The 18,337-nt window shown below is 38.1% G+C and overlaps 1 protein-coding gene across 1 annotated transcript; it reads right to left on the bottom strand.

The window, feature by feature from the left end:
• Window positions 1–6,275: 6,275 nt before the first annotated feature.
• Window positions 6,276–8,498, bottom strand: trh (thyrotropin-releasing hormone). The gene is made up of 3 exons (XM_073819632.1): window positions 8,395–8,498; window positions 8,039–8,229; window positions 6,276–7,425 (listed from the first exon to the last, which is right to left on the bottom strand). The coding sequence occupies exons 2-3, from the start codon at window positions 8,214–8,216 to the stop codon at window positions 6,917–6,919; spliced, it is 687 nt and encodes a 228-aa protein (XP_073675733.1). The 5' UTR covers window positions 8,217–8,229; window positions 8,395–8,498; the 3' UTR covers window positions 6,276–6,916.
• Between the last annotated feature and the right edge of the window lie 9,839 nt (window positions 8,499–18,337).

Below are 18,337 nucleotides of genomic sequence, written 5' to 3' on the forward strand. Positions count from 1 at the left end.
TCTACACTTTTGGTCTATCGACACCTAGTGCTTCGGAGGACAATAACGCTGGTTAAGTTCTTTTTTCAACGAATTCGATATTAACACATTAAACACAAGCGAAGTATCCTATAGTACATTAAGGGGAGACACTGCAGGCAAAAACGCTGTTTTATATGCACCTGTCAAGTTAGATTTGGGCGTTTTTGGTGTTTCAAAACAAAACATCCAAAAGACACTGTTATGTGTTTCTTTTATAGCACTTTATCTATTTGTGTTGGTGGATTTCAATTACAATACATATTTTCAAAGGCTGTTTTTTCTCCTACACTGAGCCATAGATCTCCACTTCAGTAGCACGTACACACACCACACTTTACATGTTTATTCCTGTCTATATCCTGAAGTTTTTTTTTTTTTTTTACAGAGGGTTATGTTCATATACAATTAGCTTGATTTTATACAACATTTTAGAAATGGTAAAAATACATGGTTTTCTGTCTATTCAAAGTTTTTCTGAATTACGCAGTGACAATATAAAATACCCCAAATCCCCCTCTGTAAAAACACTTGACTCTAATATGTAAAAAAAATGAAACAAGAATTTTGAAACTGGAGATGTATGCAAATTAGTGCATATGTCATTAAATAATGGCTCATTTGCATATTTAGACCTAACATTTTTAAAAGCTTGTAATACAAAAAATGTTTGCAATTATCAATCTAATCAATCATCTGGGTAAGTAAGGTCGTAACTATTAGTTGTTTTTTTTTTTACCCTATTCATCTGCTGTGTCTCGCCTTAAGAAAATATAGAATCCCGAACCAATGTTCTCTTAGATTTTATTTTTGAAGTATATTAACTGTGATAAAATGTAAGTATTCACAGGTCTCTTAAGGTGTAATTCAGAAACCACTGAACAACTTAGAGTAGAATTACAAGAAATGTCTGTATTTTTTTTAGTTTTTTTTTTCTTTAACCTTCAGCTGTGTCAAGTCTAAGTCAAGTCACCTTTATTTATAAAGCACCTTTTCAATTCAGATTGTGTCAAAGCAGCTTTACATTATTACAGTTTTTTACAGACGCTAGGACACATTTCTCAATACTTAGGTCACTTTTGCAAAACTTTTCACACAGTTCTCCTAACCGACTTTCAGCTTGGCAAAGCAGTTCATTTCACATTCAAAATGCACTACAACAACCAAAACACTTTATCCAGGGGGGTGTTCCATAAAACATGTTTACCAAATAAGTCAGGCTTATTTCAGTTAGTCTGACTTATTTTGAGCCAAATCAAGTGACAATAAGCAAAACTAACTAAAACAAGCCTGACTTATTTGGTAAACTTGTTTTATGGAGCACCCCTCAGGTCTCAAATAAACTCATTCTTCCAGAACACTAGCAAAGGTTGACAGCCGACAAACACACTTTGTCACCCACAAAACAATGAGCTAAAAAACACTAACAACATGTAGCATTACACAGTGTTTTCTTGTGTAAAACAAGGACACATCTCTGTTTATAATTGCAATATATATTGTTTATAACTGTAATATATGTTACTGGAATGAATCAGACATGATGCAGAATTCGTCAATATTTTATGACGTTTATTTTTATTTTATTTTTTGCACTAAGTAATTCCAAAATACAAGAATTTGTATACACACCATCCACTGATACAGATACAATAGTAATGCTGATCTACTGCATTTTTAGATTTGAAATATGTTTCAATAACATATTGCTGTTGAATTTTGCTGTCTTATTCAGTTTTGCATTGTTATTGTTTTGAACATAAGTTTAACAGTTTTGAAAACAGTAGCATGTGCAAAATGTCCTGTACGTACAAAGATTTTTGTCAGTTGTTGTGTCTGAGTGAGAAAAGAGTTCATGTAATTTGAGAGATGTAGTCATTGAATGCATTTTGTGCCAAAACAATGATAATTGATCCTCAGTTTAGCCCACATAGACTTCTGTTGTGCTCACTGTGTGAAGAGTTTTGCAAAAGTGACCTAAGTATTGAGAAATGTGTCCTAGCGTCTGTAAAAAACTGTAAAACAAGAAAATTGTGTCTCAGAAATGCAATACAGGTCATACCATGTTATTTGCATGATATAAACCAATAAACTTAATTTATCATGCACCACATTTTCAGGTAAACTGGGCCATCCCTGATTTATCTAAAATTATCCTGTATATAATTAAAAACATATGATTTACCTCACACCTCTTTCCTGAATTTAATTAGAATTAGGTCAAATTATTTTTGCAATTCTATGTGACCCATATTACCCAGTAATGCAAATGCAGTAGTGTAAATTTGCTTTAAACTCAGATACTGTATTGTATCTTACAAGAAGTCATCCAGCAGTTCTAGCTATTTTGTAAGGCCTGCGAGAGGATCAGACAGCAGTGTATCATCAGCAGACAGAGACTGATCTTATTCTGTCTCAAGCCATCCTGAAGAGCTTGCTGATGTGGCTGAGGTGTGTTAGTCTAGTGTCTGAGCTGATCTCCGCTGGACGTTGTATCTCCAGGAGCAGGCTGATACACGGATGTAAAAGATTCATTGATGGAACCTCCTAAATTAAATCTGTTCATCGTATAATGTGATTGTATCTTTTCACAAGATTTATACAGTTTGATTCATATGGATTAGTTTCATGAAGCCTTTATGATACCCTTATAAGATCTTCAAAGGTTGAGCTGCATGGACTGTCAGTGGAGGGACTGGTTCAAACAACATAAGCTTCAAGAGTCAACATTTTTGGGTCAACTGTCCCTTTAAGGCCAATAACAATAGGATGACCCTAGTCTGTTTAGGCAATGACATGAATAAAAAAAAAATATACATAAAATATGTATATCACACAGGACATTATAATGAAAGCGTATTCATGCCAGAACAGTCAGGCATGCACTCTAAAAATGCTAGGTTAAAAAAACAACCCAGCGATTGGGTTAAACATATTTGAGTCAATGATTGCTCAACTGTATGTACTGTATGTCAATCTCTAAACTGTATGTGCAATTGTCACAACTGTTTGCTGAAACATCAGAACCTTGTTGCCTTGTAGTAACTCACCCAAAACATTTCATTCATGCTTCAAAACCTAGTTATTGTGTCAGTGACTTGGCCAATGCCACCGAAATAGTGTTTTTGTCATTGTATGGGCCACACTGGTCAAAATGTCATTTTATTACATGCAATTTCATTTCAAATCTGTTGTATGCATTTTTTTCTTCAACTTTTTTGTTGACAGACTGCTTTCTATACAAGAATGCCAGTTTTGTCTGTATATTACACTGAGCATTTTAGATACATGCAGTGCATCCATTTGACCAATTCCAAACAACATCAATCTTAATAACTACAATTGTTTCATAATCAATCATTTATCAGTGATATATAATTGTCCATGAAGGCTGGAAGTGAAAAAACTTGTTATATTCAGGTGTGCACAATTATTAGGCATGTTTTCTTTTACAGATTAAAAGAAAACATGCCTAATAATAATAATAAAAAAAGATTTAACTCAGACTTAAAGTCAAAAATTATTATTAATGCCCATGAGAGGAATGCAATACTAATGCAATAACAGAATTTGCAAACTTAAGGCATGACCACTGGACAGCAAAATGCTCATTGGGTCAACATGGTCAGAAAAACACAGGTCGAGAAAAGACACGTTAACTGCAAAATAATTATGAATTAAGGTGAAGAATTAGGTGTGAAACCGTCAGCAACCATTTATTCTCCAGCACCACCATTTTCCAGAACTGCAACCTACCTGAAGTCTCCAGAAGTGCAATGTGTCAGGTTCTCAGAGCATTTGCTTGGGTAAGAAATCTGAAAAATTGACCTTCACTTAGTAAGAATAACACGCTGAAGTGTTGTGAAATACATGAAGACTGTCTTTATAGACAGATAAGTTGAGAGTGACTCTTGAAGGACCAGCATCACATTCTCTTGTACCACTGTTTGAAGAATTGATCCTCCAGAATCTGACAGAAAGTTTTGGGAGTTCATTTTTAGTCCATCTCTGCAAGACAGACTTTTCAGCATAGGAGACTAAAAATAAACTCTCAAAACTTCCTGGAAGATCAGTTCTTCAAACGATGGTACAAGAGGATGTGATGCTGGTCCTTCAAGAGTCACTCTCAACTTATCTGTCTATAAAGCCTATAAAAAACAGTATTCGTGTGTTCACGCACAAGGCATAGACTCTCTTGAGGGGTCCCATAAAGCCAAGAGAATGAAAAGTGTCCAAAATGCAGTGATTCTGTATTCCTATATCCTGACCCTCATGTGAAGGACCTGAAAATACAGCAGCACCTGCGTAGACCTTTACAAATGTGACTCTAGTCCTCTTACACACAAACATTTATTAGGCTTTAACAAAAATCATGTGAAGTATTTATAATCGAATACTTGAATTAAAATCGGAGGACCATGTATTACATGCATTTGTAATTAACCACCAAAAAAGAAGAATATCAATCTCCAAACGCAGCTCAAGTTTTACAGCAAATGCTGTCATCTTGGCTTTGGACTACATAAAGACTATGGAACAGAGACATTTTCTTTTAATTACAGATTCAAAGTTCTGTCTTCAAGCAATGTTATCACCCAGCACTTATGATTTTTCACAAACTGCTGGAACTAGGGGATCATAATTTTAATATCTTGTTTTGTTGTGTGTCTGGGCTCTCTCAAAGGAAATGAGGAAGCAGACTCTGCTGCAAAAAGCATTATTGGTGGATCTCAAAATTGGTGCAATACCTCCTATTGATTTAAAACCAATAATTTGTTCCTAAGTTAATAACAAATGATAAATATAGAATAGGTCATTTCAGGATGACACACACGAGTTAGGCCAAATACAGTTGTTTTTAATAAAAATAAACTGTAAAAACCTGATATAATTTAGCCATACATTTTTCTTGCCATGCAAACAGCCACAAAAGCTGGCATGGTGTAAACACAAACAAATGTAATTTAATGCTTGTGATTTATTGAGTATGATCTTTTAATGCAAATCAAAACAGTTGACCACGGTGGCACAATATTTCTGCAGCAATCATCAGTGGTGTTTGTAGTCCGATCCTTTAGAGTTTTTAATGGTATCATGTATTTACGTCACTGCAGTCTCTGAGGGTTAGATCATTCTTACATTACCTTTGCCAGTTGAAAGTGATCCCGTTGGCAGATTGAGCTGGGGGACACAATAAATTAAATAAGTCTGATTATAACTGTGATAGCTTGACATGTTGCGCAGTGCTATTTGATGGCGAGTTGATGTGTGTACTGAAAACTGGAGCGAAGGAACGGATCACATCCACCCACGGCGCGACAGACAGATGCAGGGAGACGCTTGAGTTTCACAGAGTAAAGGCTAATTAAAGGACACCCCATGGACCTCTGCTTCCTTGAAGTCAAAGCTGTGATTGTTGAGCCTATGAAGTCCTGCATCAGACTATGACTAATGTATGCGGCCTGAGCATTTTAATATAGAGGAGATGATGGGGCTGGCTGTTTGGGTGATGGTTTCGAACACCCAGATCAAAACGGCCTGAAATGAGAATATGTTTTGTGAATTCTGTCCTCCTACCTAAGCGTCATCCTCCTTTAGCGTCATGCTTTTGTCAAATCGATTGGTTGAAAAAGTGGACACAAACACTGTCACAATTTCAAATGAGTGTTAACTATAAAATGAAAGTAGATTTAAACTGAAAGCTAATGTTATCAGAACAAGGGTATTTTTCATACATGTGAGGTTGTGGCAAATTGTCACATGAGTTTTTAATTTGATCATTTTTAATTTATTCATTGCAGATTGTTTTGGCCAAAACAATGGTGAGATTTTTACCTTTTCCATTTATGCTGCATTATTAATACATTTAAAATCTATTAAATAGTGTAAATACATGTTTCAATTTATATTGTATTTTTAAAGATATTTCTCTCAAATCAATAACAGTCTCAATAACAGCAGGTGACAACATGCTCCATTTGTTTAGTAAATGGCATAATTTTCCGATAAGCAGTTATTTGTAAAGTTTGTTAAATCTTAATGTATGTGTATGCATTAGCTGGCTTGAAATAAAAAAAAAAAAAAAATAAGCCCAGACCTCATATGACTATCTTATCTCTTTCTCTAAAGAAGCACCGGGTTTCGACAGTGTGTGTGAGTCTGATCTCTTCATGTCCTGGACTGACTTTAAATCCGATGCATTCTTGCCTCATTTCACTACATGACTTCATGTTTTTCCTCCTTGTGATCTTTTGAAGCTCAAACCCAAAGCAGACATTCGCATCGAAAGCATTTTATTGTACAACATTATTGTCATTTATATGCTCTTTATCAATAGAACAAAAATAAATCATGAAAATGTACAGGTCAAGTCATGCAAGAATTAAGCTACTGTAGAAAAATATTTCATAGCTTTGCGAACCAAATCAAAGGAGATTTACACTGGACATTTGCGTGATTTGGGGACCTCGCTGGAGATGTTTTCTGCTCCCATGCATTAGTAAAATGATTCCCGAAACAGACCGAGCGCGTGTAGAATACGGGTCAGCTTCGGCCAATTAAGGGGAAATTTCGTTGGAGACAAACCTCTTCGAGCAGCACAGCTTTGTGCGGAACAAAACCCGGGTCTTACAGCGGAATGTGGAACAGGTTTCACGGTGCGCGCGCAGCGGGTTCCCGCGCAACCACGCGCACAATTGGTGTAGAAACGAAAAACGACGCACAATTAACTGAGATGGTGTATTTTCGCTTGGAAAACACCCTCTTGCTTGAACGAAACGAGAAAAGCGACCAGTAAAACACATGGAGACAGGTGCGTTTTCCATGAATCGGATGCTGTGGAAAGCAATGAACACTTACTTATTCATCCGTTTTAACAACTCGGTAAACTCTTTCACAGTTACTCTTGTTCCGTGAGATCGTCCTCTAGCTCAAAGCGTTTCCCGGGATGTTGCCTCTTCTCCTCGGCGCGACTTTTGTTGACGTTGTCCAGAAGCTCGAGCAGGATGCTGGCTTGATCGCAGCCGGCCACGTCCCAGTCCTCGCACAGTCTCTTCCCGGGATGCTGGCGCTTGGCAAGGTCCGAAAATTCTCCCGCTGCCTCTTGCAGCTCCCGCCGGCCGGGGTGCTGTCGTTTGTGGAGCAGCATCAGGTAGCGTTTCCCGGGGTGCTGCCGTTTGGCCAGCTCGCTCTGCGCGGTGGGCTCCTCCAGCATCATCTGCTCCAGAGACAGCCGCTTCCCGGGATGCTGCCTCCTCAGCCTGGCACTGTCCTCCTCTTCCCGCTTGCCGGGATGCTGTCTCTTCTGGAGGGCGGAAGCCTCGTCTTCGTAGTCGGCGTCTTCGCGCTTGCCGGGATGCTGTCGCTTGCCTGGATGCTGTCTCTTCTCCAGCCACTCCGTCTGCTCACCTGGAAAAGGAGAGGGAGATGTACACACGTATTAAAACTTTTGGAACTCTAGAACATTTCGCTTTGTCTTTATGACGCCAAATAAATTGAAAAAAAAAAACAAAACAAAAAAAAACACAACATTTCTAATAATTCGGCAGATATGTTTCAACGGTGTATAATTGGTTTCTTTTGCAACTTTGAGCTTGTGATTCCTGGTTTTATGTGTCGTTGTGGTTGCGATTCTAAATGTATTCTTTAATGCACAAATTGGATTGCGCATTTGTTACATGTAAAAAAGAGACGCGAATCTGACCATTTTTACTTTGATTCACGGTTTAGCAATAAATGAGAACATTTAGTGAGTCTTAATAGCTTTTAAATGCTTATTAATAAGAAAAAAAAGTGTTAATATTATTTCTGTTGTTAATAACAAAAAAAAAAAAAAAAAAAAAAAATCCAACATTTGAACAAAAACAATTGTTAACAGAACACGATTCGCTCGATCTCTATGAACTGTCACACGCACTGTGTCGCTGTCCTTTCATGGGAGTGCTGAAACTAACTTCTGGTTGATCTGCTGTTTATCAGTTTCTAACTATTTTTGACAGTGAATGTGGATGTGAGCAGACACCGTTGGCGTTGTTCTCGTCCTCCATTTGTGTGAGAATGGAGCGGATCAGCAGACTCTCTGCGCGCTGGAACAGCTCATCCAGAGACGGGTCACCCTCACCCGGCAGAGCCTGACACTGGATCACGGGTGACATGGACACCGCCAGAGAGGCCAAGATGATCACACACGCCGCCCTCATGACAACCTCTGTCCTGCTCACCACAAAACACATCAAAAACTACAGGTAAAATACGGATAGACACGTAAAGACTGATACTTTTGGACACATGTAACCAGTAACTTCAGTATCACATAAACCTGGTCATCATTCGGATGAGAGAATGTTACATATAAAGTTGTCTACACCCTTGTCTTACCTGCAGTGATGAGTTGATTCACCTGTAGCCTGATGCAGTCGTTGATGATGGAAACTGAAGATGTAACAGCGGCGCTCCTCGATGCTTTGATGTGGATGACCCGTTCAGGCCGAGGTTAGTAGAGTGAAGCGCCAAAGTCGCATGAATTTTTTATATAGGCGCTCTGCGCCCCCCTCCGCGCGACCCTCTGACGTCATTTCAGAGGAATTCATGACTTTGATGTCACGCGATGCACGCTTTGTCCTGAGGGGGGCAGTGTGCTGCTGAGACAGATCCTGTTCATTCATAAAACGGCCCTTTTTTGGCTAAAACAATCATGCAATAGACAATACAATACGTATAGTAAAAAACATGCAAAAATACACAATAGCATACAAAAGGTCTTTCTTTAGACTAGTCAGAGCTTTTCCCCAACTGTATTTATTTACTTGTAAAGGGACTTATATTTAACATAAATGTTTTAATTTGCTGCATTGTACCTATGGGTCATTTTTATCCACAGTCCTTGGCAGGTCACCATTAACAAATCTCCATAATAAAATGTAGCTTTTTTTACACTAAATAAATGAAAGTCTGAATATCTGAAAATCTGAGGGTGCAAAAAAAATCTAAATATTGAGAAAATCACCTTTAAAGTTGTCCAAATGAAGTTGGTTAGCAATGCATATTACTAATCAAAAATTAAGTTTTGATATATTTACAGAAGAGAATTTTACAAAATATCTTCATGGAACATTTAGATCTTTATTTAATATCCTAATGATTTTTGGCATAAAAGACAAATCGATAATTCTGACCCATACAATGTATTTTTGGCTATTGCCACAAATATACCTGTGCTACTTAAGGCTGTTTTTGTGCTCCACAGTCAAATTGATTGATGATACATGCAATATACTGTTAAGTCTCTTCATATAGTAGTTAAGTAATATACTATTCAAATGAACATTCACAGAAGGTGTTTTTTTTTATAAAATTGACTTAAACGTAAAGGTTTCATACTACTGTTTCAAATATTTATTGTTGCATACTGTTTCACACGCACACACACTCTATTTTCAGATAGAGGCTAATATGTAGTGATCCTTCTAATAAGTGAGGGCAGGTACAATGATTGAATGGCATCAGATGCTTTCAGTGATTGCTATATTTATACTTTTTGAGCTAAAACACTCTGATGACTTGAGTTGCTACGTCATGTGCAGAATATAACCAGAATACACTGCAGAGAATATATTGGCCACAGAATGTATTTGTAAACTTTTGGATATTGGTCACTCATACGAATTTCAAAATGTTATTGCATTAGATAATAAAATATCGAACCAATCTTATAATGCACACAAATGCTGCAGGATCTTTTATCCTTCTTCATCATTTTTTTGCTCAGTGATTTGTGGTCAGATGAGGTCAGGTCCTAGCGGAGTAATCGCTGCTGTAGTTCATCACAGCCAAATACACTAGCATGATACAGCTGTTTCTCTTTGGGGCTTTATACTGCACATCCAGTCAATGGAACAACTATATTTTATTGTGAACAAACAGTTGCAGTCAAATGATTCAACCCCAAAGACTGCAAGCTTTTCTGAAGATCCAGGACAATAAACATTGCATCTAAAATAGATTACTGTCACATTAAAAGTGATGATGTCAATAATATAATGTAATATTTTTACGTTCTAGGATTAAAAAAAAAAAACACACAACTATGTCATAGTTATTAAACCCCTATTCAACTTTGTTGTTGTCACTTACTTGTATGGTGGGGAGCAAAATTGTCTTAAAATTTAATTAAACCTCTATTAGAAAACAGAATTAGCTTGAGCTGTAACACATACATACAGTTAGCCAATGCATGTGCTGACAGACAACAGAGCTCACACAAAAGCTATAGAGAAGCTAGAGAGAAGCAATTATTTTATTACTTTAGAAAGTCTAAGGCTATATGAAGATTTCCAAGACATTAAAAATTCCTAGAAACACATCTGGCAGCCCCAATCCTTAGTTTAAAATGCGTTGTACCAGAAAACCTTTGAGGGTGTTGAACAAAAAAGCACAATATCATAAAATGTTTGATCAGAACAACTAAGAAAAACCTGCAATGTACAGCCAAAGACTTGCATGATGACCCGACAAAGTATAAGATGAACACTAGACAAGTTTGGCCTTCATGTTGCTGAATATCACTCTTGACCAAGAAGAACAAAAAGGCCAACATGAACATGCTAAAATTGATTTGGATAGACCTGTGGAGTTCTGGAAGAATGTTTAATGGAGTGATGCGTCCAAACTGGAACTTTTTGAACCCATGGATCAGCGGTATATGTCTGGTGTAAAAATTGTCAAAACTTATAAGCAGAAGAACACCATCTCCATCGTCAAACTCGGAGGAGGCCCAGTCCTATTGTGGGGGTGTTTTGCTGTTGCAGGAAGTGGAAAACATGACCGTTTGAAGGACATCATTGATTCTTAGAAGTATCAGGCAAGAATTGTGATGCCTTTGGTGCAAAGACTGAAGCTGATGATCAATGGACTTTCCTGCAGACAATCATCCCAAAGTAAACATCCAAATCTACTTAAGCTTGGTTCAGGGATCAGTCACAGAATGTTCTTGAGTGGCTTGTTCAGTCTCCAGATTCAATTCTCATCAAAAATATTTGGTTAAATCCGAAGAAAGCAGTGGCAAAGTGAAAACTAAAGATGATCAGTAATCTGAAATCTTTTCAGGTGAGGAATGGAAGCTTCTAAGCACTTTCAAGCTTTGTTTATTGGTGGTTTTAAAGAATAAAAGATTCTGCCAATTTCACTTTTGGGAGTTGAATAATTTTGTACATGAATGTTTGGAGACAATTAGAGATTTTTCTTTTTCATTATTCATCAACTTATGTTCTTAGAATTTTTTACATTTTCTTTAATAGTGTACTAATGCTTTTGGTGAATTGTTTTCACGATGTGTCTTGCAGGTCAAGGGGGTTGAATAATTTCGGTTGCAACTGTAGCTGTGGTAAAAAGACTTAGAATACATTGTTATTTTTTTTTGAATGTGGAGTCTGTTAGTAACACACTCCTAGTGATTGACGTGTTCGTGTCCCTCAGCTGGCATTGCTAGATTACATGACGCTGGGTGTGAGGCGAGTGTTGCGTCACATTCTCGTTTTGAAGACGTCCTGAAGAAGCCTTAATTTTCTTTCAGAATTACAATGAGGCATATAATGGGCCAGGAACTGACGGGCGACCGATGTCTTGTTCTTAAAAGCAAACATCATTCTGCTGGGCTTCCTCTAAGCCTCACTGAATTCATTATGCACAGCTCACATCATTTCACAATCTTGACAAACTCTCATACAGTCGGCCAGCTGACGGGAGAACGGCAGCGAGGGAATCACCGTGTAATGGAATAAATCAGGCCTCTTTATGCGCTGTCACGTCCAATACTTCAGCTGTCAATAGCAATCATTTCATATGGATAGTGGAAAAAAGAAGAGGAATTAATTGGTTTACATTTTAGGAGGACTTCCTGTGCATGAGATGACATGAAACTAAGAAATCAGTCTGATGTCTGTATCTCTCACAAGAATGAACTAAACAATAAACCATGGAACATGCTCATAATTGTGATTGGAAACATCTGCGATCTGTTCGTCTGTCTGTAAGGCCCACATGAACGGCACAATTTGGAGACAAAGCTTTGTCAAACCAACAATCAAAGTTTGTCTTGGGGAAAAAAAAACTTTCTTGTTCTAGTTTAGCATGTTTTCTAGAAGCTGATTGTGGCTTTCTACTCCTACTCTTGAATTCTGCATCTTTTTGTTCTGTGAAATAGTCACCCTTTTGTGTTCATAAACACACACACACACACACACACACACACACACATACACAATCACATATAATAGTGCAAATTAGCTGACAAGAAGATCTGACCCAAAAGGTCATGCTGTCAGCCACTGTCAGGCTATAATTACTGCATGAACGTGAACACACAGACACACACGCTTTAATGGTGTACCCGGAACATCACATTAAAATACAGTCAGCTTATTTGTTTGTGCAAAACTCAAAGAGAAACCAAGAAATACTGGAGGGCGGAAAAACTCTCGTTCAGACATAATGACCAGTGTGTGTTTTGTTTTTCTTTGGGCATTTAGTCGTTTAGTCTTAGTAGTGAAGATAACTTGTGGATGTAGAAACGGATGCTCTGGTTTGTTGTGGGAGTGTGTGTTCCTGTGGGTGCATGAACATGTCCTGTGGCAACGAGATATCAGTGTCTAGTTAACAATGCAAAACATTTTCTCTCATCTTTTGATTTTGCAGTGATCCACAATCAATCACCCACACATCACTGTGATGCAAGGAAGTTCATGATGTTTCTAAAGTTGCATTTTGAATGTGGATCATTAAATAGCCATTTAGTAAGATTCTGTAATAAAAGGTACAGTACGTCACAAACGTGAGTACACCTCTCACATTTTAGCAACCTAATTAATATATCTTCTCAAGGGACAATACTATAGAAATGAAACTTGGATATATTTTAGAGTAGTCAATGTGCAGCTTGTACAGCAGTATAGATTTACTGTCCCCTAAAAAAATAACTCAACATATATAGATATATATATATATATATTTATTAATTTTTTTTTTACACAGTTTTTGGGGAATAAAATGTTGTATAAAATCAAGCAAATTATATATGAACAAATCCCTTGAAACCTTGAAGATATCGTAAAATATCCCCCCAAAACCTTGAAGATATCGTAAAATAAAAATATATATGTAATATGTATTGACACAAATAGATACACTGCTATAAAGGAAACACTTAACAGTGTCTTTTGGATGTTTTCTTTCCATTAGTCACACTTTACTACACTAAAACACTTTACGAAAAACCAAAAAGCCCAAAATCTCAAAATCTTAAAGTGCCCCTATTATGCCATGTTAAAGGTAGTTAATATTGTTGTAATAGTCTCTTAAAACAGGTTTACATGTATGCAAGTTCAAAAAACACTTTAGTTTTCTCCAAAATTAGATTTAATTTTACCCCGTTTCTAAATGATTCGTAAACGACTCGTGTGAAGCAGTTCGAAGAATCAGTCTCTCTAAACCCCTCCTTTCCGTGAGCCCTCACTGCTGTGATTGGTCAGATGGTGCAGTCCTTTTGGATTGGTCTACCGCTACAGCGCAAAACGAAACGCCCATTGGCATAACTGAATGACAGCTGCGGAGACCTGTTAATGCATAGAAAAGATAGCCTCGATTTTACCCTATCAATTCGAGCCGGAGTCTGACGATGAAACGGTTGAAGTGGCACATCGACAAGAAACTGTTTTGCAAGCACGACTGGAGCAGGACGTTTCTCAGTGGGTGTCATATGTTAACTGTGGAAAGTGCTTGCAATTTGCTTTTGTAAGCGAACCGGGCACACCTCTACGTTGTGAACTTCAACATTGTATAATGCGTAACACTGCGTTAAGCCATTGTTTATCATTATCATTACTTAAACTAATAAGGCAGACAGACAGTCAAGCTGCATCAATCACAATTTTTAGACTACATTGCACTCACAGCTGAACAACAGAACTACAGAAACGCAAGTTAGCCGGTTACCAAGACATGTGCGGGGTTGTTACACACTATAACGTACACAAAGACGTATTTTGAACGATCGCTAGAAAGTACAATCATCAATTATTAATCATACTTACAGGTAGAAGTTCAGAGGAGCAAGCCGGTCCAAATAAACTGGGCACTGATCCATTTTTTAAAACCAAGTGTTTGGTGAATCTCGCGTTGTAACGTTACTCCCCAAGATTGGAAAAGCAGTCATCAGTAAAATAACGCGAACACAAAACAAGATTGGAATTGGACTGCTGAGGTGTTGAAAAAGTTAATGTTAACCACTCATTCTTGGTAGTTTCATCTTTCGGAAGGGCATATAAAACAAATTCACTCTCACAGCGCAGGGTGTCTTCTTGACATGATGTAACGTTAATCCACGTTAAAATGGTAGGCCTACTGTTTGTGGGCGGGCAAGTTGTTGCGAAATTGAACGTGGGCGGACATTACCCAAATGTTCGAATTGCTGACGACTCGTTTAGACGAATGTGAGCCGACTCTTTTTTTGATAGACAAAAACTTCATTTATAGTGCACTGTCGGCGTCACAACTTTGCAGATAGTTTATGTTCACATACAGCTACATGACACACTATATGAAATATCATATTTGAAAAGGCATAATAGGGGCACTTTAAACAAGGTGTTTTTGCCTGCAGTATCTCCCCTTAAACATTTCTGCATCTCCTTCCAGCTGCGGTCAGTGTATGACACACTTCAGACCCCAACATATTTGCAGGTAGGGTCTGAGGGGTCATGATAAGAAATGGCAAACACATCAGAAACCAAGATCAATCTTTAAGTTTGAAAGAAGGTGAAAGGTGAAGACTGCAGTTTCCCCAAGTAGTCCAGACAACCCTAAGGCCAGATGCGGTTCTATGGTCTGACAAAGCAACAAAGATCATCTTGATTAAAGAGGTCCTAATATGCTTTTTCACTTTTTGAACTTTAGCCAGTGTGTGGTGTGTATGTTTGTGCATAAAAACATCTACAAAATTACAAATCTCAAAGTCCACTCCAAAGGGAGATATTTTGTTTTTAAAAAATCCCTTTTCAAGAACTACAACGAATGGCTCCTTTGGACTACAACATTCGTTTTCCGGATGCTATTATGTCACAGCGTAAATCCCCCCTACGGTTCGCCTAACTTTAGCAATGTATTATGGACAGCCACTTCTGGGCTGCTTCAGTGAGCCGCAGGTCAGCTCGTATAAATGCAAGCTTTGTGTCTACGAACTTCTCCGTGCTGGAGCCGTGCCGTTGACGTGTGCGGTATAGAGGGTCGAAACACACGCAGAGCCGCGGCTGCTGTAAACACAAACATTGACTAGTGAACATCCGTGGACGCGTCGGTGCCGCGCCATAGATGTATGCAGTGTGTGGTAAGAGATTTATTCATCATACAGTGAAGATAGCTTTACAAGCCTTATGGTTTTGGGCATGTAAATTATTAAACACATTAGCACAAGTCAGTAAAAGCCTCCTTTAGTAATCCAATGTGTTTTTGTAAGAAAAATATCCATATTCAAAACGTAAGAATCACTTTAATCTAGTTTGCTGCTTCGGTAAGGGGTGTGGCAGTACTAAACGCCGGCTAAGCTGTTCGCCAATTACAATGCAGTGGGACTGATAACCAATTACAACACATTTGGTTTTTCAGAAGGTGGAACCCAGAACTAATCGAGCCATTTGTGCCAGTCTGGGGAGAAAGCTATATGTAATAATGTAAATTAAGTGAAAAATTATTTCCACCAGCAAGCATGACAGCATGTTCTAGCGCACCCCCAAAACAAAATAAAGACTTTGTAAAAGAGCATAATAGGACCCCTTTAAACTTACGGTCTCGTAAAAGAAGGATGCCACCAAAACTTCGAAGACTGCAAAATAGAAAATATCAAGATCTTTTGCAAAACTGTCGGGTGAAAGGCTAGCAGGCTATTCCTAGTTGAGGTTTCCAGTCCACTTGGTATGGAGAAGCAAATGCAGGAAACTAGAGAAAGATAGCAGTCCGCAGGATGGGGAGGCAACAGAAATAACATTCTTGTTAGTTATATCATAGGAGCAAAGCTGCAGCAACAATACACACAACACTAACAGGAATTCTGGTTGACTACCTGCTGTACTTTTTTTTTTTTTTTGGCAGTTTTGCCTTTATTATGATAGGACAGAGAAAGGGTCGGGAAAGGTCCTTGAGCTAGAATTCAAACTCGGGACGCCTGTAGCACAGCAAAGGTGCTGTATATTGGCACACTCCCCACAAGGCTATCAGCACCCACCTACCTGCAGTGCTAATGTTACTTGGATGTACTGTATTCAGAACTGTAGTAACGATTGGAAAAGTGTGTGATAGAGACATAACCTAAATCTCATTAGCCTTCTTACAATAAAACAGTTAAAAAGAACGGCATCCATGCTTGAATTAACATTTTTATTCAAAAACAAAAAACAAACAAACAAAAAAATAGCATGGTTATTCATTGTTTTTGTACAAAGACTAGCAATAAATGGGTCTGATATTAATAACTTGCTAAATGTGTCTGTTTTCACCTATTTAATAGTATTAAGATTGTGAAGAACACTGTCAGAGCTGTCAGCTGCTTAGTCATGCTAATGCCTGGCAGGTTGTTGGGCTCATGAGTATTAAACATGTTGTCTTAGTTCTGCCAAACTGATTTGCTGAATCAAAATGCAGGCAGTGCCAGAGGTTTTTAAAATCTACTTATAGGCTTAAGATGCTTCTGGGAAACATAGTCCTGTTTAATGTCTTTCAGTCAGATTTCCCAGAAATATTAAATAGATAAGCAGGACTTTTTAAGCTATTCACAGTTAAGAAATAGTTTTCAAAAGGACACTACACTTCTTTCTGATGTCAGCACATCACGAATAGAAAGGAATCTGTTTTATCATGTCGGCTGAGTACGCTAATACTCTAGGATTACAGTTCTTCACCACTAACAGATTTCCATCAGATGGATTGCAGAGATGACAGAGATGATCTGAAGAAGGAAAAAAAAGGTTGATTGTTACAGCGCTACCAGGTCATTCAGGTTAGATAACATGGATGCAGTTCTCTTGTTCAGGGAATAGGGAGCACTTGGATGGCTAAAGTTTGAGTCTAGCTGTATGAAAATGCTGAAAGACTTCATGCAATTCTGAAGGTGTTGTGAGAATTCAGGACTGTAGACAATAATATCAGACAAATGCTCCAGTGCAGACCCTGAAGTACAGGCTCCATTGAGCACTGTATTTCAGATCCTCGTCTATAGGTGAATTGGATCAGTTCATCTATAACCACTTGTAAAGAAAATTTCAGGCTTCACATGCTAATTATATTCTACAGGCTTCATGTCAGTGGCAAAGACTGAGAGGGTAACGCTATTATTACAGTTAATGCAGGATACACTGAAGAGAACTGAGCACAGATCAGGCTGGACACACACATCAGGTTTATATCCTCTAACTATCCAATAACTGTTAAACCATTAGCACCCACAAGGTAATTTCCAGGGATTACAATAATACTACCTACAGGTGTCACAACACAGACGAAGGCAGAGACGGAGGTAAGTGTAAAACAGAAGAGGTATGTTTTATTGAACAGGTAGGTAAACAGAATGCAGCAGAAAGGTTTGTAAATGATCTTATCTGTGCAGTCCAAGTCAACAGGTGAGTAAATCCAGGAGAATCGCTGAGGGAAACAGAGTCCATAAACAAAGGATGCCAGAGAGTTGCAAGTGATGTGATCTGTAGACCAGACGAAGAGGAGCTAAACAGTCCATGTATTTATAGGCAGAGGTAAGTGGAATCAGGTGAGTTAGTAATCAGGTGATCCGGAACGTTTGGGTGGAGCTTCAGGAGGTGTGGTTTGAGTAGGTGACTAGGTGAGACTCTGACAACAGGTAACTGTGTACACAGTGAAAACTGAAATGAAACATGAATACAGCTCAGTGCTTCACACAAGTACATCTCCACCATTGTGTGAATAATCTGAGAAAGGTAAAACATCCTTAAGATCAAATAAAGACCCAGTGTATTGGAAAATCAAAACTGGTCTTAGTATTAGCTGCTAATGATTTCTGTACTCTATACTGACACCTGCCAGCCTAAATTATTAACTAACTGCTGGCGCTCCACAAAAGAATCTATTTGTTTGAGTAGTATCAAAATTATTGCACGTATGCAATTAATTTTCCCAGTTTAACGGTGTTAAAAATATTTAACACTGTTAACGCATGGGTGTATGTCAGGCCAAATGTGAGTAAAAACGTCTTTATCTGTCCCGTCATCCGTTATACTGTGCTCGTAGCCGGGGCCGTCGCTTGGAA

The sequence above is a fragment of the Garra rufa genome, chromosome 15 (assembly GCF_049309525.1).
Source record: "Garra rufa chromosome 15, GarRuf1.0, whole genome shotgun sequence".
NCBI lineage: Eukaryota > Metazoa > Chordata > Actinopteri > Cypriniformes > Cyprinidae > Garra > Garra rufa.

Excerpts from the sequence above, each read along its gene's own strand:
- trh (XM_073819632.1), bottom strand. The coding sequence starts at position 8,216 with ATGAGGGCGGCGTGTGTGATCATCTTGGCCTCTCTGGCGGTGTCCATG. Across the intron at positions 7,426-8,038 it reads GGACGAGAACAACGCCAACG|GTGAGCAGACGGAGTGGCTG; the intron begins GTGTCTGCTCAC and ends CTCCTTTTCCAG.